This window comes from Cherax quadricarinatus, chromosome 55 (assembly GCF_038502225.1).
Source record: "Cherax quadricarinatus isolate ZL_2023a chromosome 55, ASM3850222v1, whole genome shotgun sequence".
Taxonomy (NCBI): Eukaryota; Metazoa; Arthropoda; class Malacostraca; order Decapoda; family Parastacidae; genus Cherax; species Cherax quadricarinatus.
In genome coordinates this window covers 7,458,845-7,482,851 of record NC_091346.1, presented here as the reverse complement: position 1 = coordinate 7,482,851, position 24,007 = coordinate 7,458,845, and the positions used below count along the sequence as shown (strand labels likewise).

At 39.9% G+C, this 24,007-nt stretch overlaps 1 protein-coding gene across 14 annotated transcripts in view; it reads right to left on the bottom strand.

Moving 5' to 3' along the window:
* The window catches only part of nwk (nervous wreck), a 563,357-nt gene that overhangs the window by 36,131 nt on the left and 503,219 nt on the right, over nucleotides 1–24,007 (bottom strand). For 11 of the 14 annotated variants that reach the window (XM_070096788.1, XM_070096797.1, XM_070096793.1 and 8 more), the window contains 2 exons: nucleotides 22,010–22,221; nucleotides 652–829 (listed from right to left, as the gene is read on the bottom strand). In XM_070096788.1, coding sequence (XP_069952889.1) covers nucleotides 652–829; nucleotides 22,010–22,221 — 390 coding nt within the window. The remainder of the gene's footprint in view (nucleotides 1–651; nucleotides 830–22,009; nucleotides 22,222–24,007) is intronic. The other 3 variants (XM_070096790.1, XM_070096802.1, XM_070096789.1) reach the window with 2 other exon arrangements.

Below are 24,007 nucleotides of genomic sequence, written 5' to 3'. Positions count from 1 at the left end.
ATCTCAGTTTCGAAAACATAGTTGCACCTTTGGCAAGAACAGCTTCCTTGATTGCCGTTTTCTTGCCCACAATAGTAGCGATGGTTGATTGGGGTTTATTATACAACCTGACCAGCTCAGAGATATGCACTCCACTTTCATATTTATCAATGATCTCTTTCTTCATCTCCATAGTAATTCTCACCCTTTTTGCTGTAGGGTTGGCACTAGAAGCTTTCTTGGGGCCTATGGTGACTTATTTTGCAGGTGCAATCACTACAAAGGCTGTGATAATATGAAATGTTCCAGTTGTATGTTTGGAAGCGACCGCGGTGGCTGGCTGGCTTGTAAACACTGGCACCCAAGGGACAAGTGAGGCACGCTCAGGCCAAAGTGGACGCGTATGGTACGGAACGAATAGCGTTGGTCGGGTTTTTAAGCGCTAGTCGAGGCAAATTTTTTGCGTTAAAATGTACCGCTAGTCAGGTTTATCGTTAATCGATGCCATCGTTGGTCGAGGGTCCACTGTATTTGGGCAAATATGTCATTACAAAATGTTCTTCATTTATTAGCTTCATAATATATTACATAATTAAGACACTGCCTAAAACTTCGAAAAAAACTGAAACCTAAAGACGCCAAAGAATTTGTATCTTAGAAGGACTCCCTCACCTGCCGTACCATCTGTCTGTTCCTGACTCTCGTCATCTTCGGCAGATTCCGCCACCGGCGTCGGCTGTGTGATGATGACCCTCTCCGGGGGCAGCAGGAAGCCTGGCACCTCTGGTGGTGTGTGAGGGGGAGGTGTGGTGCACGGAGACGCCCCTGAGACGGCCTGGAACGTGAACACCTGGAGAGTGCACGGGAGGACGAGTGCTGATCAGGCCGCTTCCCTCCAGACAGTAATGTCAGGACTTGTGAGGGAGGGTGAGAGCCCGGGATTAGGGATGGAGCTAGGATAGGATATGGGATGCAGGAAAAATAAATTAGATAAAAAAAATTAATATGGATGTGATGGGTATGAATTAGAAAAGAGGAGTTCAGCTATTTGGAGAGAAGAGTTACAATAATGTCACAGAATTTTATGATGTGAAATGATAACATTTACCGCATTATTTTCATGGCTCTTATCACAGGAAGCACCAGTATATGAATGGTAAAAATAAACCCACCAACTTCCCTACCACCCCTCCAAACACTCCCCCTCCTGGAGACACCCCTCCAAACACTTCCCCCTCACCACACCCCTCCAAACACCCCCCCGTGGACACCCCCCTGGCCACACCCCTGCGTATCCACATATCATCCCTCGTCATACACTTAAAAAATGGAGAAAAAAATGAGCTAATGGAAGATGCTGGAAAGTCATGAAAAGAAAAGGCTTGAAACGAATCCAGGAATTACTAGAGATTGAAACAAATCAGAAGTGTACATACAAGGGTAAAGAGGGAGGAAGAAATATTAAGAGAGATAGTGAACCAGAGCAAGATGCAACCTAATCTTTTATTAAAAATTACATGTGAAAAATAAAATAGCTACTAAGTATGAAGGCCAACAAGAAAATCACCAAATTGGAGGAAGTTCCAGAGTGAAAACAATTTGAATACATATATAAAGCATCCCCACAAAACTCACCAATTAAAACAAAGAATATTGTAATATTGGAAAAATAGATTGGAAAGCTACTGCTGGATGTAGAAAGTGAAAAAAAAAATATTAAAACAAAATAGCATAAAGAGTAAAAAGGCGCAATACCATGTTGGGAACAATACACAAATAACCCGCACACAGCCATTAACGTCGTCATTAGTTCCATTCTCTTATGTGCAGGTTATGTAAAACAGCGGAATATGTCCTAAATAAATATCCAGTTTAACTAAGTTATCCTTTCTGGAAAAATCTTTGAGTTTTCACTATTTGAGGATAAACTGGCAAACAGAAAACGGCCCACACTGGACACATATTTAAAATAAGGCAACACTGAAAATTCCTTAAACTTGATGCCTATTTCACTGACAAACGTTGTGAAATTGCTGGCAAAAGTCATTAGAAAAAAATGGATAAAACACTTGTAGAACAAAGAAAAAATGGTAGCTAGACAACACTTCAGTTTCCTATCATTAGGTCCTACTCAAATTCAACCTTTTTTATTTATATATACGTCTACAATTTTACAGCTTCTCAAGGAGTTGCTTGAGTGACTACTAAGCAAGTGTGATTCACTCATCCGTAACTCTACTGCTAAACCAGTTTGTTCTTATATCACTTCCAAATCAAAATATGTAAGTAATATAATGGGTTTCTTTTTCCACTGCTTTCCTTGATATTAAGATAAGATTTTGTTCGGATTTTTAACCCCGGAGGGTTAGCCATCCAAGATAAACCAAGAAAGGCAGTGTGTCATCGAGGGACTATCTTATTTCTATTGGGGATCCTCACTCTTGTCCCCCAGGATGCGACCCACACCAGTCAACTAACACCCAGGTACCTACTTGCTTGCTACGTTAACGAGACAACAGGTGAAAGGAAACACGACCAATGTTTCCACCCTTGCTGGATCTCAAACCACGGACACTCAGCATGTGAAGCAAGAGCGTTGCCTACCAGGCCACAAGCCACTGGCAGATTTGCTTTGTTTACTTCTTTGATTACTTTGTTTTGCAAATCCACAATATCACAATCAAGACATTTATATTGCCTAAATCTACATAAACACAATCCCCTTCTTCTCTCACAAACACCCATGCCTCTATTTAATGATTAAATTCTTATATATAGCAGCAACTGAACTAGGTAACACTGCTACCCTGTGTCATACATAAATGTTCCCAACTTTGGCAAACGTAACAGTCTTGCTATATAAGTGGTCCCAATTTTCAATAAATGGCACTGCCAGCAATTAATATCAATTACTGTGGACAAAAATACACTGCAAACACCACCCCATGGCAGAATGCCACATATGACAGGTATCCTTCCTATCTTTGTAATTACATCTACAAAGAATAAAAAGGCACAATACTGTGACTGGAACAATACATAAATAACCCGCACATAGGAGACAAGTCGTCATAAGTTTCATTCTCCTATATGCTTGTTATTTGTATATATCTACCACTATCTGGACCAACAATTGGTCCAGTGGATAGAGTGATGCGTACATTGTCCTGTTTTCACAGCGATGCAGGATCGAATCCTGGCTAGCTGCCGTTCTGTTAATGACTGAAAATCACTTGTTTCGTGATTTCATTAATAACTATCACTGTGTATACTCAGGCAGCAGGTTCAGTCATAATGCTTCCTACCATGTTAATTATGTATTCCATCCCAACCCCAGGAAAACACACCCTTTGCCTCCTATTTCTATCCTTGTTAAAAAAAGCCCTGCCCATAAATTTAATCCGAGAAGCCGCCTCTACAACAACTGTCTTACCTTCACTAGTGGCTTTTGTTGTGAAGTTCTCGATGGTTGAACTGTATATCTTCCCATTCTACGGAGTCTCTATCCTATTTTTATTTATTCCAGTTTCATCTCTATTTCATATCTAAATCTGTGCTTCTTGTGACAGGAACTATGAAAAATAACATGTTGAAAATCTTACAGGCATAAAGCTAACAATCAGTGAAGTTAGTCCAGCTGTTTAAAAGAAACTGAGATATCCATGAGGAAAAATTGGGCAGTGAAGATGTAATAACGAAATGTAGGATGGAGATATTGATGTGAGGAAGCAGTTATGGAGTGAAGCTCTGGGGCCGAGAAGTGGATATAAGGTTGTTATGGAGTGAGGGTTTGGGGTGAGACACGGATGTGGGAAATGGATCATAATTAAATGATGGACAGGACAGAGGGAAAACTGGATTGCAGGATTACAAACCATGCAAAACAAAACGAATATTGGAACAGAAACTATACGAGGAGAATGAGAATTGACAAGTTGCTTAGAATACTGTAATCTGTAAAAATAAAAGATGAACACTAAAGGGGTATCAAAATAAAGTAATTGTAACCTAAACTTCCATTATTTTTCATTCCTAGTTCAGTCAGAAAACCTAACCGAGGATAAGTAGTGATCACTTTACCTTAAACTAAAAACAAAACTGAATGGGAAGACGAGAGTGGGAAAGAGGAGGAGGAGATGGAATAAGATTGTTTTGGGGAACAGTGTGACACGGTCAGGAAGACGTCACACGACCTGAGAACTGATGGAGACAACATGCACACATGAACCTACCAAGGACAAAAGGATTATAGGCAATTACCAGCTTAGCCAAGATACACACATGCTTTACTGAGGATAAAGGCACTGCTGAGAGATGCACATGGGGCAATAAATGAGAATAAAAATCCACAAGCAAAGAGCAATTATTATTTATATTCATGGGGAAAGTAACGTAATCAGTTTTGATCCACAGAAGGGAAGTGTAATTCCATTTCTTTAGATCAATATCCCTTCATCAGTATCAAGGCACCTTCCCTTAATACTGGGCAATACATGAGGAATTTGGACAAGGTGGTAGTTCACCAGCGATATATGAAGAGTCTTGGGCAGGGTGGTAGTTCAAATACATTTAAGTAAAAAGTTTTAGGTAAATTTGAGTGATATAGGATTAAGACATTAACACGGCCAAGATGAGAGGATGGTACAAGGGAGAGGACCAGCCTGGTGCACAGACTACTGAGGAAGGTGCGTGTTCAAAGTATGAAAACAGGTAAAAAGACGTCTGTGGTCAATCCGACATGTCTAAACCTTGTAATCTACGAATTAATTTTAAAGCTTTGTTTTTAGTAATATAGCAAAGATGAGAATCTCTCGTTCTGCTGAAGAAAGAGAAAATTTACGCTAAGGTTTAGACTTACACCAGAAGATTGAAATACTGTTCTGCATTAAAGATGTCAGCCTTATGTCACAGTACAAGCAGGGCAACCTTAGCCACATAGTCATTGTGGAAAATTTTCTAGGGGTGATTACCTGTGTGTACCTCAACATTATATACATACAAGTAATCTCATTGGGAGACAACCATATTGTTTACCGTAGTCACCCTGTATAGACATGTGAGAAAACTTAACCACCCCTGGTCACGGCAGGTGGTCCCTTCGACCTCACAATCTTATCCATATCTATCCGAGATCAGTATGGACTGGATAGCACCCACAGGTACGGTGCTACTAATTAATTGTGGACTGTATAGATTATATTAGTGTAACTGAATGAAGGGGGGGGGGGTAGGTTACACATGGATATATCCATCAAGGAAAAACACTTGTACATAATCTCTCCACTTACCAGATATTCTCTGGTGGTCACTTGATGTAGCTGGATCACCCATAACCTATCCAATTACAACATACCTAACTGGCCAGTATCAGTCTGCTATAACTAGAAGGGTTACTTAACTGTGGGTGATTGATACTCCTTATTTCCTCCATTCACCATCTCATTTCGATGTCCTGCTACACCGACACGGTTCTCATTCCAGCAGGACGAGGTATCCGTTGGTTTGTCCCGGTTTAGAAGTCGTGACTCAGTGAACTTCATTTTCCTCGTCCCGGGAACGAGGTCTAACGTGTTCACTCAGAGCAAGGCGACTCATTTCACTTCACGCATTCTCTTAACTTAGCGTTATTATCATTAATTACATTACAATTCACAAGACGATTTAATGTCTCATAATTATTATACACATTAGAGATCACTCCATTAAGATCTGAGACTGAAGAGTGATGATTAAACCAAGGGTAATTTTCCCCGGGACACAATCCATGGTGACGCGCCAATCACACCGGTCCTACCCTTATTCACTCATTTTACCACTTTATTACGGTGGTCCCGTAAATCACGTTCCCTCACTCTCCACCAGGAACAGTTACGACACTTCCTATTATGAAATGAGGCCTATATTAATCCTTAGGCCGCCGTGAACGCCAATTTCCTGGTTCCATGCTTTCCCAGCCTCCTCACTACATTCAAACACTGCCGCCTCCCCCATGCCCCAAGTCGACCTCTACCCCCGCACATCCGCGCATGCGCAAAGGGAACTCTTGGCTCTATCCTATTGTCAAATACATTTTTGACTCATATCGACACATTAAACACCTATTAGGCACTATAGTTTCGGAAAATCAAAAAATTTTCCACAGTCATAATAAGAGTGGAAAGGTAATGATTAAGGTTGATACATGTGTCCAACAAATTTTAATGCCATATATATATATATATATATATATATATATATATATATATATATATATATATATATATATATATATATATATATATATATATGGCATTAAAATTATTAAAATTATCAGGAGCTATGCAATGTTGCAAGGCTGCAACTGAAGGAGTGAGGGGAAGTTTTTCTCACAATATAACAGTGCAGGTGTAGTTCCTGCTGCTGGCTCTCAGCATTCTAAGAGAGCCAGCAGCAGGAACTACACCCGCACTGCGCTATTCTGAGAAAAAACTTCCCCTCACTCCCTCAGTTGCAGCTTTGCAACATTGCATAGCTCCTGATGACGCACTGAAAAGTGCGAAAGTACTTGGGCTAAAGATTTCTAGCCCCCTGTGGCTTGTCTTGCATAGTTCAGATCACCTGTCTACGATTGTTTGCATATATATATATATATATATATATATATATATATATATATATATATATATATATATATATATATATATATATATATATATACACACACACACACACACACACATATATATATATATATATATATATATATATATATATATATATATATATATATATATATATATAATTTTTATTTTTTATTAACACACTGGCCGATTCCTAACAAGGCAGGGTGGCCGGAAAAAGAAAAACTTTCACCATCATTCACTCCATCACTGTCTTGCCAGAAGGGTGCTTTACACTACAGTTTTTAAACTGCAACATTAACACCCCTCCTTCAGAGTGCAGGCACTATACTTCCCATCTCCAGGACTCAAGTCCGGCCTGCCGGTTTCCCTGAATCCCTTCATAAATGTTACTTTGCTCACACTCCAACAGCACGTCAAGTATTAAAAACCATTTGTCTCCATTCACTCCTATCAAACACGCTAACGCATGCCTGCTGGAAGTCCAAGCCCCTCGCACACAAAACCTCCTTTACCCCCTCCCTCCAACCTTTCCTAGGCTGACCCCTACCCCGCCTTCCTTCCACTACAGACAGATACACTCTTGAAGTCATTCTGTTTCGCTCCATTCTCTCTACATGTCCGAACCACCTCAACAACCCTTCCTCAGCCCTCTGGACAACAGTTTTGGTAATCCCGCACCTCCTCCTAACTTCCAAACTACGAATTCTCTGCATTATATTCACACCACACATTGCCCTCAGACATGACATCTCCACTGCCTCCAGCCTTCTCCTCGCTGCAACATTCATCACCCATGCTTCACACCCATATAAGCGCATTGGTAAAACTATACTCTCATACATTCCCCTCTTTGCCTCCAAGGACAAAGTTCTTTGTCTCCACAGACTCCTAAGTGCACCGCTCACCCTTTTCCCCTCATCAATTCTATGATTCACCTCATCTTTCATAGACCAATCCGCTGACACGTCCACTCCCAAATATCTGAATACATTCACCTCCTCCATACTCTCTCCCTCCAATCTGATATCCAATCTTTCATCACCTAATCTTTTTGTTATCCTCATAACCTTACTCTTTCCTGTATTCACTTTTTTCTTCTTTTGCATACCCTACCAAATTCATCCACCAACCTCTGCAACTTCTCTTCAGAATCTCCCAAGAGCACAGTGTCATCAGCAAAGAGCAACTGTGAGAACTCCCATTTTATGTGTGATTCTTTATCTTTTAACTCCATGCCTCTTGCCAAGACCCTTGCATTTACTTCTCTTACAACCCCATCTATAAATATATTAAACAACCACACATCACATCACACATCCCTGTCTAAGGCCTACTTTTGCTGGGAAATAATCTCCCTCTTTACTACATACTCTAACTTGAGCCTCACTATCCTCGTAAAAACTCTTCACTGCTTTCAGTAACCTACCTCCTACACCATACACCTGCAACATCTGCAACATTGCCCCCCTATCCACCCTGTCATAAGCCTTTTCCAAATCCATAAATGCCACAAAAACCTCTTTAGCCTTATCTAAATACTGTTCACTTATATGTTTCACTGTAAACACCTGGTCCACACACACCCTACCTTTCATAAAGCCTCCTTGTTCATCTGCTATCCTATTCTCCGTCTTACTCTTAATTCTTTCAATAATAACTCTACAATACACTTTACCAGGTATACTCAACAGACTTTTTTTTTTTCAACAAGTAGGCCGTCTCCCACCGAGGCAGGGTGACCCAAAAAAGAAAGAAAATCCCCAAAAAGAAAATACTTTCATCATCATTCAACACTTTCACCACACTCACACATTATCACTGTTTTTGCAGAGGTGCTCAGAATACAACAGTTTAGAAGCATATACGTATAAAGATTCACAACATATCCCTCCAAATTGCCAATATCCCAAACCTCTCCTTTAAAGTGCAGGCATTATACTTCCCATTTCCAGGACTCAAGTCCGACTACATGAAAATAACCAGTTTCCCTGAATCCCTTCACTAAATATTACCCTGCTCACACTCCAACAGATCGTCAGGTCCCAAGTATCATTCGTCTCCATTCACTCCCATCTAACACGCTCATGCACGCTTGCTGGAAGTCCAAGCCCCTCGCCCACAGAACCTCCTTTACCCCCTCTTTCCAACCCTTTCGAGGACGACCCCTACCCCTCCTTCCTTCCCCTATAGATTTATATGCTTTCCATGTCATTCTACTTTGATCCATTCTCTCTAAATGACCAAACCACCTCAACAACCCCTCTTCAGCCCTCTGACTAATGCTTTTATTAACTCCACACCTTCTCCAACTTTCCACACTCCGAATTTTCTGCATAATATTTACACCACACATTGCCCTTAGACAGGACATCTCCACTGCCTCCAACCGTCTCATCGCTGCTGCAGACTTATCCCCCTATAATTTTTGCACTCTCTTTTTGTCCCCTTTGCCTTTATACAAAGGAACTATGCATGCTCTCTGCCAATCCCTAGGTACCTTACCCTCTTCCATACATTTATTAAATAATAGCACCAACCACTCCAAAACTATATCCCCACCTGCTTTTAACATTTCTATCTTTATCCCATCAATCCCGGCTGCCTTACCCCCTTTTATTTTACCTACTGCCTCACGAACTTCCCCCACACTCACAACTGGCTCTTCCTCACTCCTACAAGATATTATTCCTCCTTGCCCTATACACGAAATCACAGCTTCCCTATCTTCATCAACATTTAACAATTCCTCAAAATATTCCCTCCATCTTCCCAATACCTCTAACTCTCCATTTAATAACTCTCCTCTCCTATTTTTAACTGACAAATCCATTTGTTCTCTAGGCTTCCTTAACTTGATAATCGCACTCCAAAACTTTTTCTTATTTTCAACAAAATTTGTTGATAACATCTCACCCACTCTCTTATTTGCTCTTTTTTTACATTGCTTCACCACTCTCTTAACCTCTCTCTTTTTCTCCATATACTCTTCCCTCCTTGCATCACTTCTACTTTGTAAAAACTTCTCATATGCTAACTTTTTCTCCCTTACTACTCTCTTTACATCATCATTCAAATCAATCGCTCCCCTTCCCTCCCACACCCACTTTCCTGTAACCATAAACTTCTGCTGAACACTCTAACACTACATTTTTAAGCCTACCCCATACCTCTTCGACCCCATTGCCTATGCTCTCATTAGCCCATCTATCCTCCAATAGCTGTTTATATCTTACCCTAACTGCCTCCTCTTTTAGTTTATAAACCTTCACCTCTCTCTTCTCTGATGCTTCTATTCTCCTTGTATCCCATCTACCTTTTACTCTCAGTGTAGCTACAACTAAAAAGTGATCTGATATATCTGTGGTCCCTCTATAAACATGTACATCCTGAAGTCTACTCAAGAGTCTTTTATCTACCAATACATAATCCAACAAACTACTGTCATTTCGCCCTACATCATATCTTGTATACTTATTTATCCTCTTTTTCTTAAAATATGTATTACCTATAAATAAACCCCTTTCTATACAAAGTTCAATCAAAGGGCTCCCATTATCATTTACACCTGGCACCCCAAACTTACCTACCACACCCTCTCTAAAGTTTCTCCTACTTTAGCATTCAGGTCCCCTACCACAATTACTCTCTCACTTGGTTGAAAGGTTCCTATACATTCACTTAACATCTCCCAAAATCTCTCTCTCTCCTCTACATTCCTCTCTTCTCCAGGTGCATACACGCTTATTATGACCCACTTTTCGCATCCAACCTTTACTTTAATCCACATAATTTTTGAATTTACATATTCATATTCTCTTTTCTCCTTCCATAACTGATCCTTCAACATTACTGCTACCCCTTCCTTAGCTCTAACTCTCTCAGATACTCCAGATTTAATCCCATTTATTTCCCCCAACCGAAACTCCCCTACCCCCTTCAGCTTTGTTTCGCTTAGGGGCAGGACATGTATACACACACACACACACACACACACATACATATATATATATATATATATATATATATATATATATATATATATATATATATATATATATATATACATATATATATATATATATATATATATATATATATATATATATATTTATATATATATATATATATATATATATTATAATGTATATATTTATATATATATAGTAGGTTGGTAGACAGCAACCACCCAGGGAGGTACTACCGTCCTGCCAAGTGAGTGTAAAACGAAAGCCTGTAATTGTTTTACATGATGGTATTATTGCTGGTGTCTTTTGTCTGTCTCATAAATATGCAAGATTACAGGTATGTCTTGCTACTTCTACTTACACTTAGGTCACACTACACATACTTGTACACATTTATTTATACACACTCATCGGAGTTTTCTTTGATTTTATCTTAATAGTTCTTGGTCTTATTACTTTTCCTTTTATATCCATGGGGAAGTGGAATAAGAATCTTTCCTCCGTAAGCCATGCGTGTTGTAAAAGTCAGCTAAAATGCCGGGAACAATGGGCTAGTAACCCCTTTTCCTGTAAAGATTACTAAAAAGAATAAGAAGAAGAAAATTGTCAAAGTGGGAAGTCTGAATGTGCGTGGATGTTGTGCAGATGATAAGAAAGAGATGATTGTGGATGTTATGAATGAGAAGAAGCTGGATGTCCTGGCTTTAAGTGAAACAAAGCTGAAGGGGGTGGGAGAGTTTCAGTGGAGAGGAATAAATGGGATTAGGTCAGGGGTTTCAAATAGAGTTAGAGCTAAAGGAGTAGCAATAATGTTGAAGGATAAGCTATGGCAGGAAAAGAGGGACTATAAATGTATTAATTCAAGGATTATGTGGAGTAAAATAAAGATTGGATGTGAAAAGTGGGTTATAATAAGCGTGTATGCACCTGGAGAAGAGAGAAGTGTAGAGGAGAGAGAGAGATTTTGGGAAATGTTGAGTGAATGCGTGGGGAGTTTTGAATCAAGTGTGAGAGTAATGGTGGTTGGGGATTTCAATGCTAAAGTGGGTAAAAATGTTATGGAGGGAGTAGTAGGTAAATTTGGGGTGCCAGGGGTAAATGTAAATGGGGAGCCTTTAATTGAGCTATGTGTAGAAAGAAATTTGGTAATAAGTAATACATATTTTATGAAAAAGAGGATAAATAAATATACAAGGTATGATATAGCACGTAATGAAAGTAGTTTATTAGATTATGTATTGGTGGATAAAAGGTTGATGGGTAGGCTCCAGGATGTACATGTTTATAGAGGGGCAACTGATATATCGGATCATTATTTAGTTGTAGCTACAGTTAGAGTAAGAGGTAGATGGGAAAAGAGGAAGGTGGCAACAACAAGTAAGAGGGAGGTGAAAGTGTATAAAGTAAGGGAGGAGGAAGTTCGGGTGAAATATAAGCGACTATTGGCAGAAAGGTGGGCTAGTGCAAAGATGAGTAGTGGGGGGGGGGGGGTTGAAGAGGGTTGGAATATTTTTAAAAATGCAGTATTAGAATGTGGGGCAGAAGTTTGTGGTTATAGGAGGGTGGGGGCAGGAGTAAAGAGGAGTGATTGGTGGAATGATGAAGTAAAGGGTGTGATAAAAGAGAAAAAGGTAGCTTATGAGAGGTTTTTACAAAGCAGAAGTGTTATAAGAAGAGCAGAGTATATGGAGAGTAAAAGAAAGGTAAAGAGACTGGTGAGAGAGTGCAAAAGGAGAGCAGATAGAGTGGGAGAGGCACTGTCAAGAAATTTTAATGAAAATAAGAAAAAATTTTGGAGTGAGTTAAACAAGTTAAGAAAGCCTAGGGAAAGTATGGATTTGTCAGTTAAAAACAGAGTAGGGGAGTCAGTAGATGGGGAGATGGAGGTATTAGGTAGATGGCGAGAATATTTTGAGGAACTTTTAAATGTTGAGGAAGAAACAGAGGCAGTAATTTCATGCACTGGTCAGGGAGGTATACCATCTTTTAGGAGTGAAGAAGAGCAGAATGTAAGTGTGGGGGAGGTACGTGAGGCATTACGTAAAATGAAAGGGGGTAAAGCAGCTGGAACTGATGGGATCATGACAGAAATGTTAAAAGCAGGGGGGGGATATAGTGTTGGAGTGGTTGGTACTTTTGTTTAATAAATGTATTAAAGAGGGGAAGGTACCTAGGGATTGGCGGAGAGCATGTATAGTCCCTTTATATAAAGGGAAAGGGGACAAAAGAGACTGTAAAAATTATAGAGGAATAAGTTTACTGAGTCTACCAGGAAAAGTGTACGGTAGGGTTGTAATTGAAAGAATTAGAGGTAAGACAGAATGTAGGATTGCGGATGAGCAAGGAGGTTTCAGAGTGGGTAGGGGATGTGTAGATCAAGTGTTTATATTGAAGCATATATGTGAACAGTATTTAGATAAAGGTAAGGAAGTTTTTATTGCATTTATGGATTTAGAAAAGACATATGATAGAGTGGATAGAGGTGCAATGTGGCAGATGTTGCAAGTATATGGAATAGGTGGTAAGTTATTAAATGCTGTAAAGAGTTTTTATGAGGATAGTGAGGCTCAGGTGTGTAGAAGAGAGGGAGACTACTTCCCGGTAAAAGTAGGTCTTAAACAGGGATGTGTAATGTCACCATGGTTGTTTAATATATTTATAGATGGGGTTGTAAAGGAAGTAAATGCAAGGGTGTTCAGGAGAGGGGTGGGATTAAATTTTGGGGAATCAAATTCAAAATGGGAATTGACACAGTTACTTTTTGCTGATGATACTGTGCTTATGGGAGATTCTAAAGAAAAATTGCAAAGGTTAGTGGATGAGTTTGGGAATGTGTGTAAAGGTAGAAAGTTGAAAGTGAACATAGAAAAGAGTAAGGTGATGAGGGTATCAAATGATTTAGATAAAGAAAAATTGGATATCAAATTGGGGAGGAGGAGTATGGAAGAAGTGAATGTTTTCAGATACTTGGGAGTTGACGTGTCGGCGGATGGATTTATGAAGGATGAGGTTAATCATAGAATTGATGAGGGAAAAAAGGTGAGTGGTGCGTTGACGTATATGTGGAGTCAAAAAACGTTATCTATGGAGGCAAAAAAGGGAATGTATGAAAGTATAGTAGTACCAACACTCTTATATGGATGTGAAGCTTGGGTGGTAAATGCAGCAGCGAGGAGACGGTTGGAGGCAGTGGAGATGTCCTGTCTAAGGGCAATGTGTGGTGTAAATATTATGCAGAAAATTCGGAGTGTGGAAATTAGGAGAAGGTGTGGAGTTAATAAAAGTATTAGTCAGAGGGCAGAAGAGGGGTTGTTGAGGTGGTTTGGTCATTTAGAGAGAATGGATCAAAGTAGAATGATATGGAAAGCATATAAATCTATAGGGGAAGGAAGGCTGGGTAGGGGTCGTCCTCGAAAGGGTTGGAGAGAGGGGGTAAAGGAGGTTTTGTGGGCAAGGGGCTTGGACTTCCAGCAAGCGTGCGTGAGCGTGTTAGATAGGAGTGAATGGAGACGAATGGTACTTGGGACCTGACGATCTGTTGGAGTGTGAGCAGGGTAATATTTAGTGAAGGGATTCAGGGAAACCGGTTATTTTCATATAGTCGGACTTGAGTCCTGGAAATGGAGGGGTTTGGGATATTGGCAGTTTGGAGGGATATGTTGTGTATCTTTATACGTATATGCTTCTAAACTGTTGTATTCTGAGCACCTCTGCAAAAACAGTGATAATGTGCGAGTGTGGTGAAAGTGTTGAATGATGATGAAAGTATTTTCTTTTTGGGGATTTTCTTTCTTTTTTGGGTCACCCTGCCTCGGTGGGAGACGGCCGACTTGTTAATATATATATATATATATATATATATATATATATATATATATATATATATATATATATATATATATATATATATATATATATATATATATATATACATGTATATATATATATATATATATATATATATATATATATATATATATATATATATATATATATATATATATATATATATGTGTGTGTGTGTGTGTGTGTGTGTACTCACCTAGTTGTACTCACCTAGTTGAGGTTGCGGGGGTCGAGTCCGAGCTCCTGGCCTCGCCTCTTCACTGATCGCTACTAGGTCACTCTCCCTGAGCCGTGAGCTTTATCATACCTCTGCTTAAAGCTATGTATGGATCCTGCCTCCACTACATCGCTTCCCAAACTATTCCACTAACTGACTACTCTGTGGCTGAAGAAATACTTCCTAACATCCCTGTGATTCATCTGTGTCTTCAGCTTCCAACTGTGTCCAATCTCTGCAACATCCTGTCTTTGTCCACCTTGTCAATTCCTCTCAGTATTTTGTATGTCGTTATCATGTCCCCCCTATCTCTCCTGTCCTCCAGTGTCGTCAGGTTGATTTCCCTTAACCTCTCCTCGTAGGACATACCTCTTAGCTCTGGGACTAGTCTTGTTGCAAACCTTTGCACTTTCTCTAGTTTCTTCACGTGCTTGGCTAGGTGTGGGTTCCAAACTGGTGCCGCATACTCCAATGTGGGCCTAACATACACGGTGTACAGGGTCCTGAATGATTCCTTATTAAGATGTCGGAATGCTGTTCTGAGGTTTGCTAGGCGCCCATATGCTGCAGCAGTTATTTGGTTGATGTGCGCTTCAGGAGATGTGCCTGGTGTTATACTCACCCCAAGATCTTTTTCCTTGAGTGAGGTTTGTAGTCTCTGACCCCCTAGACTGTACTCCGTCTGCGGCCTTCTTTGCCCTTCCCCAATCTTCATGACTTTGCACTTGGTGGGATTGAACTCCAGGAGCCAATTGCTGGACCAGGTCTGCAGCCTGTCCAGATCCCTTTGTAGTTCTGCCTGGTCTTCGATCGAGTGAATTCTTCTCATCAACTTCACGTCATCTGCAAACAGGGACACCTCAGAGTCTATTCCTTCCGTCATGTCGTTCACAAATACCAGAAACAGCACTGGTCCTAGGACTGACCCCTGCGGGACCCCGCTGGTCACAGGTGCCCACTCTGACACCTCGCCACGTACCATGACTCGCTGCTGTCTTCCTGACAAGTATTCCCTGATCCATTGTAGTGCCTTCCCTGTTATCCCTGCTTGGTCCTCCAGTTTTTGCACCAATCTCTTGTGTGGAACTGTGTCAAACGCCTTCTTGCAGTCCAAGAAAATGCACTCCACCCACCCCTCTCTCTCTTGTCTTACTGCTGTCACCATGTCATAGAACTCCAGTAGGTTTGTGACACAGGATTTCCCGTCCCTGAAACCATGTTGGCTGCTGTTGATGAGATCATTCCTGTGTGTGTGTGTGTGTGTGTGTGTGTGTGTGTGTGTGTGTGTGTGTGTGTGTGTGTGTGTGTTGTGCCAAATAGGTAAAAATTGGTCAATTAGCATACACTCATTTAAAATTAAGTCCTCTCTAAAATTTTCTCTTATACCTTTAAAGATATATTTTTTTCATTTATGTCAATGTAAGAATTAATAATTTTGTACCAAAAGAACCAAAAAAAGCTTACCAAACCTTATTATAACAAGTGCAATTTAATTTAACCTAATCCAACTAAATATATTTTAAATAAGTTTACAATAATTTAATAATAAACAAACACAAATGAAATATATTTTTTCGTTAGGTTCAAAATGATTTTTGCGAAATTATTGCATCCACAAATTTTCGCTTGCCTTATTCGCGAAGAAGAGCGTTGCTATTTAAGCCAAAATCGCAAGTTTTCCCTATTCGGCGCGACATATATATACACTGTGCAACCTTTACATATATTAACTGTATTAATACAATGTTAACTTTTCGTTACGAAACCATGGGAGGCTCTTTTTTGGTGTATGACACTTATCCTCACCTAACTTTGATAGCCCTTACATGTAATGACACTGTACACAAGAGCCAGCAGGTGTCACCAGCCTGCTGTGGCGAGTGGTCACGTCTCTCATCTCTACCTATAATACTACTATTGTCATTGATGTATTCGGCTAACCCTGTCTTTCTGTTGTTGTGGCTTCCCTTCCTGCTTTATATATTCTGTTGACTTGTAGCCACTTTCCCTAGATCTCTAGGTTTTTGTGATAGTGGCGTTTTTCATGGTTCTTTTGAACTGGTGAAGCCGGCATTCTTCATGAGGGTTAGATTAGGTTAGGTAAGATTCGTCAGGAAACAGGATTAATGTTTTCTGAAGTGGGTCATAGTCATATGATGATCAGCCACTGGAGTTTTCCACTGTCTTACCAATCTACCCTTTTAAAATTTTGGCTATATAATTTTTTTTTCGTGCGGGAGGCACATTACATTTGTACTAAATATAGTGATTTGAAAGCCTGAGTCCATGGTCAGGGTCGCTATTCTCTCTGGGAAATGGCTAAGATTTTAATGATAACCAGGATACAAGATGAACCTTAAAGCTCTAAATCATCTGCGTGGATGATTGGGAACACAACTATAACCAGATCGATCTATGGGCACTGTCATTAATAGGTCATCTATGTGGTTACAGTCTCAACCATTGTGATTAAGTTTGTGCTCACCTGTTGCCATGCGCGTGCTTGCGTGCGTGTGTGCACTCACCTAGTTGTAGTTGCAAGAGTCGATTCACAGCTCCTGACCCCGCCTCTTCGTTGGCCGCTACTAGGTCACTCTTCCCACTCCATGAGCTTTATCATACCTCTTCTTAAAGCTATGTATGGATCCTGCCTTCACTACATCACTTCTCAGACTATTCCACTTCCCAACAACCCTCTGACTAAAGAAATACTTCCTAACATCCCTGTGATTCATCCGAGTCTTTAACTTCCAACTGTGACCCCTTGTTGCTGTGTCCCATCTCTAGAACATTCTGTCTCTGTCCACCTTGTCGATTCCTCTCGGTATTTTATATATCATTATCAAATCTCCCCTATCTCTCCTGTCCTCCAGTGTCGTCAGGTCGATTTCCCTTAACCTCTCCTCGTTGGACATACCCCCTAGTTCCAGGACTAGTCTTGTTGCAAACCTTTGCATTTTCTCTAGTTTCCTTACGTGCTTGGCTAGGTGTGGGCACTGGTGCTGTATACTCCAATATGGGCCTAACGTACACGGTGTACAGGGTCCTGAACGATTCCTTATTAAGATGTCGGAATACTGTTCTTAGGTTTGCTAGGCGCCCATAAGCTGCAGTAGTTATTTGGTTGATGTGCGCCTCAGGAGATGTGCCTGATGTTATACTCATCCCAAGATCCTTTTCCTTGAGTGAGGTTTGTAGTCTCTGGCCCCCTAGACTGTACTCCGTCTGCGGTCTTCATTGCCTTTCCCCAATCTACATGACTTTGCAGTTGGTGGGGGGCGGAACTCGAGGAGCCACTTGCTGGACCAGGCCTGCATCCTGGCTTTCTCGTTATTTCTGCTACCCTTGGGTACAAACCTCTCCTCAGCTTCCTTGCATATTCAAAGCTCAGAACCACGTGGTCACTAGCTCCAAGGGGCCTTTCATATGTGATGTCCTCGATGTCTGAGCTACTCCGGGTGAACACAAGGTCCAGTCTTGCTGGTTCATCCTCCCCTCTCTCTCTGGTAGTGTCCCTAACATGTTGATGTATGAGGTTTTCCAGTGTGTGTGTTTGCATTTGCTATGGCAAGAGTTTCCTCAAAGGCAGGATGAATTCCAGTACTGGCTCAGTCCTTGGAACCAACCCTCGCACAGTTTAGATTCCTACATCAGGTTCATATCCTTTGATGTGGGTGGTACAGTTCCAAAAACTAATTTCTGTAATGAGTACCATGGAGAACCTTCATTTCTGTGAAGAGGACCACGGAGGACCTTGATTTTTTGTAAAGAGGACCATGGAGGACCCTGATTTTTGTGACGAGGACCACGGAGGACCCTGGTTTCTGTGATGAAGATCAAGAAGGGCCCTGATTTTTCGCCTTCTTACCCAGGTGTCTTGTTTTCTGTTACCATCTGGTGTAGCGTGAGTTATGAAGGCACCAGCTGACGACTAAAATGTAACAGTGAACTAGGGATTAATGAAGCATAACAGAGTTTTTGGGATTATTACTGGCGTAATAAGTGGGGAGAGGAGTGACATTAAAAAAAAATGGCCCCAGAAATGAGTTTTTCATAATTCAAAACTTAGTACAGTCAACTTGTCAATAAGTAATAATGGTGAATTACCAACAGAATGTTAGGTAACTGGACAAAGATGCAACTAATAAAATGTCACGTTAGTCGTATCTCTGTCTATTTACCTAACAATTTGTCAATACTATCATCAGCACATTTCTAGCTCTCTGTCTTGAGCACCTGCTTCTACACTTGACTGAACACACAGAAAACACTACACTGAAATATCTTTTCAAAAAAAAAAAAATCTCCAGACAAGCTACAGGAGAGACTCAATAAGTTCCAGTAAGCATAGAAATTTACACTGGCACAAGTTTTACAAGGAAAGCACAACTTGAATATAATAAATAATTCAGCAGCCAGCTTGAAAGCAAATGATCTTTCTGTCCTTAATAAATGAGAGAGTCTCAGACGAGCATGTTGAAACAATATGAACTGCTCTACTCAGTCCAGTTAAACTACAACAAGTCTTCAGGAACTCTCATTGACTCTGGAAGCATGCAAAATTATGACAACTGATGATTCCTTATAGGCATGACAATGCTAAATTATGACTAAACTGGAATAAAGACGGCAAGACATGGAGAGAGTTTTTAATGTGGAAAAATACAATACTACAACATGAGCAGCACTGCACGACAGCAGAACTAGTAATGTTAGTGTAGAACAATAATGTACATGCCACATCAAAAAAAAATGCACCTGAAAATTTGGGGTTTATAGCCATGTCGACGAATTAGGCTAATTTATCCTTATAAATAAAAAACTCACTTCTAACACATAACAAAATCGTTTACACCAAGAACAAATAACAGGAAATATTCGTATCACCCAATGAACAAAGAGAAGAGTCAAACTCCACAGTTTGTGCTGAACAACAACCCATCGTCAAATTCGATAAGTACAAAAATCGGGAGAATATCAAGGATATGAGTAAGACTTGCATCATAGTGTAGTAGAGGACCAAGTGGTAGTCACTCTGGCAGAACACCTCAAGGATGCTCACTGAATTTCACCTACAAGTCATTTCTTAATGTCCAAACGTGACTGAATTAGCTGTTTAGTGACCTGTGACTTTAAAATATTCTATTTTGTTAACTTGGGTATATTAACATTTAACTGTATGTTAAAGATAAGGAAATATGTTTTTTAAATTGTACAGACACTCACACACTGTACCACTAAAACAAATTTGTCATGAGCTTTTGTTTGTCATGGGACTAACCCCCAGAACCACGAAATGGTAAGATAAGACAATATTTGTTCGTATTTTTAATTCGCAGGGTTAACCATCCAGGATAACTCAAGGAAGTGACCCACACCAGCCGACTAACACCCAGGTACTTATACCTACTTACTGCTAGGTGAACAAAGACAACAGGTATAAGGAAACATGAACAAAGTTTCCACCCGGCCAGGGATTGAACCACAGACACTCAGAGTGTGAGGTGAGAGCGTTGTCTACCAGGCCACAGGACCTAATAGGTGTATTCTAAAACTCACCTTTCCTGAGTTAAAAAAGCTAATATAATCTTCACATGTTTCGAATAACCTCATAAATTATACACTTTTCAATGGAGGATTTGTCAGAAAATTTCAAATGAAAGTTTGAGTATCTCCTATTGTATAAAAACAGATGCCAGAAACACCCATAAAATGAACAAGACATTATTTTTTTTTACCACTCCGACAGTCTCCCACCAAAGAAGGGTGACATGACATGACAAAGAAAACACTTTTACTGTCACTCATTCAATCACCGTCTTACAACTACAAGCGTGATGACATTACAGGTCAGAGGACCCTCCAAACTGCAACTTCCCCACCCCTCTCGCAGAGTACAGGCACTGTACTTCCCACCTCCAGGATCCTTTCATTTATAAATGTTACCTTGCTCAACGCCAAATCATAAATGTTACCTTGCTCAACGCCAAATCATAAAAATCACTTGCCTCCACTCCTATCTAACACGCTCACACAATCCTGCTGAATGACCAAGCCTCCAGCACTCAAAATCTAATTGATGACCCCTATCCATCCTTCTCTTTACCCCAGATTTATACGCTCTCCTAGTCATCCTATTTTTCTCATTGTCCAAACCAACTCAGCAGCCCCTCCTCAGCCAACTGAATAATACTATTAATAACTACACACACACACACTAATTTCCAAACTCTGAATTCCCTGCATAATATTCACACAACACATTGTCCTTAAACACATCTCCACTGCCTCCAGCTTCCTCCTTGCTGCAACATTCAAAGCCCATACTTCACACTTATACAACAGTGGTTATACTCTTAGTATATTTTCCCTTTTGCATCCATGGGAAAGGTCTTCGTCTCCACAGATGCCTCAATGCACCACCAACGTCAATTCTATTGTTTACCTTCCTCTGAAGGAGTTTTGTACATTAAATCATCCATGAACTAGAGGAGAAAAAGGTCGATTTATTTTATCTTATCCCAAAGAGGAATCTGCTTTAGCATCCTCCAAACTTTATCAAGACCACAAAGTTAATGGATGCAATCTTTTGCACGATGGAAGAGGCAGCTTCCACAACAAAAGAGGAGCACAGCCTTAGTGAAAAATTTCTAAAAACAGGAGACCCTATTAATAACAAAGGTATTTGTCAATACATTAGATAATTAATAGAGGTACCTGTCAATATTTTAGTTAATTAATACTAATTACTAATATCATAATTACTCTTAGAAACATAACCATAACAGAAACACTGTAAAAACACAGGCAGCTATAAAAAAATAAGAAGATATACAAGTACACTATGAGGAAGAACAACTCAGCTCATACCCGAAGTCATTATGTCAACATCAACTGAGAAGGAGAATCCAACATAACTCTCTTAAGACAGTAATCCGCACAACGATCCATACATAAGTACGTTGAAAATGGTATAAAATATCGACAAGTTGATGATTAAGACACATGTACAACAGTTGGGTAGCTTAATTCTTGAAACGTTTCACCTACACAATAGGCTTTTTCAGCCAAATACGAAGACAGTAGGTGTAGTAGACACCTGTTGTCTCCGTATTTGACTTAAGAAGCCAACTGTGTAGGCGAAACGTTTCTACAATAAAGATACAAAACTGTTGCACGTGTCTTAACCATCAACTTACATAAGTTAAACAAACCGGCACACTCAAAAACAGGATCAAAGAGCATTACTCATTAACGCATACAAGTGAATATGAGACTAGAATAAAACAGGAGAAGAGCACAACAATGAATAAATATCATGCCTGATCAGCAACAATGAGAGGTTCCTGAAGACAATGAAGGACATGAAGGTGGCTTACATCCGGCGTCAGAGGCTCGCCATCTGAATGACATTCCTCGACAACAAGGGATGGAAAGAGTCCAATCTGGTCGCCCACTTGACCTTCCCACCACCCGTCGTCCACGTCATGGACCGATCTCTTGAGTATCTTGATGATCTGACCCTCGGAGAAGGAGATCTCCTCAGGGCAGGTGGCCTCATAGTCATACAAGGCACAGCAGTGATCCCTAACTGCAAGAAGGGTGTAGTGTAATTTTCTTGTACATGACTGTACAGTAGAACTATACTGTATATGTCATGTATGTTCAAGTTAAGGCTGAGGAATACATGATACTATAAATGTACATGAAGTAACAATTATGTCTTGAATATACATAATTTAATGAGCATACATTATATAATAAATATGCAAGATGTCTTGAGTTTACATGATCTAATGAGTATACAAAACGTAATAAGAATACATGAAGTCTTTAGTATAAATTGAGGAATGAGTATACATGTTGCCTTGACTATACATGATGTAATTAGTACACCGTAACACCTTGAAAAAAAAAGTCTCACTCATAGGATGGTTTAGCACATGTGCTGCAGAACAACTGCTAGGACTGCAGTTGTTCTACAGTCCTAGCAGTTTACCTAAAATGTTCAACAACTGAGGCCCTGAGCTGCCTCGTCGCCTTACCTAAATACTAAGACTCGCATCTCATACATGTATACTGATAAGCAACAGGCGAATGTAAGCTATCGGGGATCTAATCTTTGACATTAAATAATATCTTTAAAAAATATCTCTGTAATAATTCGATCCCTGACAAGCTACAGTTGTCTAATGTATATCAGTAAACGTGTATGAGATGTAAGACCCAGTGTATTAATAAGATGACGAGACAGCTCAGGGACTGACCTGCTGAATATTTAGGTAAATCATTCAGGACAGGACAACTTCTAGGTAAACCTTAAGGAATAAAATGGCACAATACCGTGACTGGAACAATGCACAAATAACTCACAGATAAGAGAAAGAAACTCATAGGAATCAAACGTCGTCATAAGTTTCTTTCTCCTAAGTGTGGGTTAATTGTGTATGCAAACCTGCATATTCAGCAATTTGGGAATACACACCAGCGCAAAACCACCCTATGAACGAGACTTCTTTCAAGGTGCTAGTCAGCTGTGCTTCAGACATCAAGCTAAGAATTGCAGAAATCCTTTATATTTACTATCTTAAGCCAAACTTAGGCTCTTTAACTTTTGCACTTACGTAATAACAGATGTCTTCTTTCTTTTTGTAAAAAGGAAGACGAGAGTAGAAACCTTTGTAACATCGCCAAAAAATGGCTTGTTTACCCCATTGTAGGTTCTGCTGCTTATATATATACATATATACATACATACACGGGGGCCAGGAGCTTATATATATACATATATACATGGGGCCAGGAGCTGAGTCTCGACCCATTCAACCACAATTAGTTGAGTACACGTACACACACACACACACACACACACACACACACATATATATATATATATATATAATATATATATATAATATATATATATATATATATATATATATATATATATATATATATATATATATATATATATGTATGTATATATATATATGTATATATATATATTTTTTTTTTCAACAAGTTGGCCGTCTCCCACCGAGGCAGGGTGACCCAAAAAAGAAAGAAAATCCCCAAAAAGAAAATGCTTTCATCATCATTCAACACTTTCACCACACTCACACATAATCACTGTTTTTGCAGAGGTGCTCAGAATACAACAGTTTAGAAGCATATACGTATAAAGATACACAACATATCCCTCCAAACTGCCAATATCCCAAACCCCTCCTTTAAAGTGCAGGCATTGTACTTCCCATTTCCAGGACTCAAGTCCGACTATATGAAAATAACCGGTTTCCCTGAATCCCTTCACTAAATATTACCCTGCTCACACTCCAACAGATCGTCAGGTCCCAAGTACCATTCGTCTCCATTCA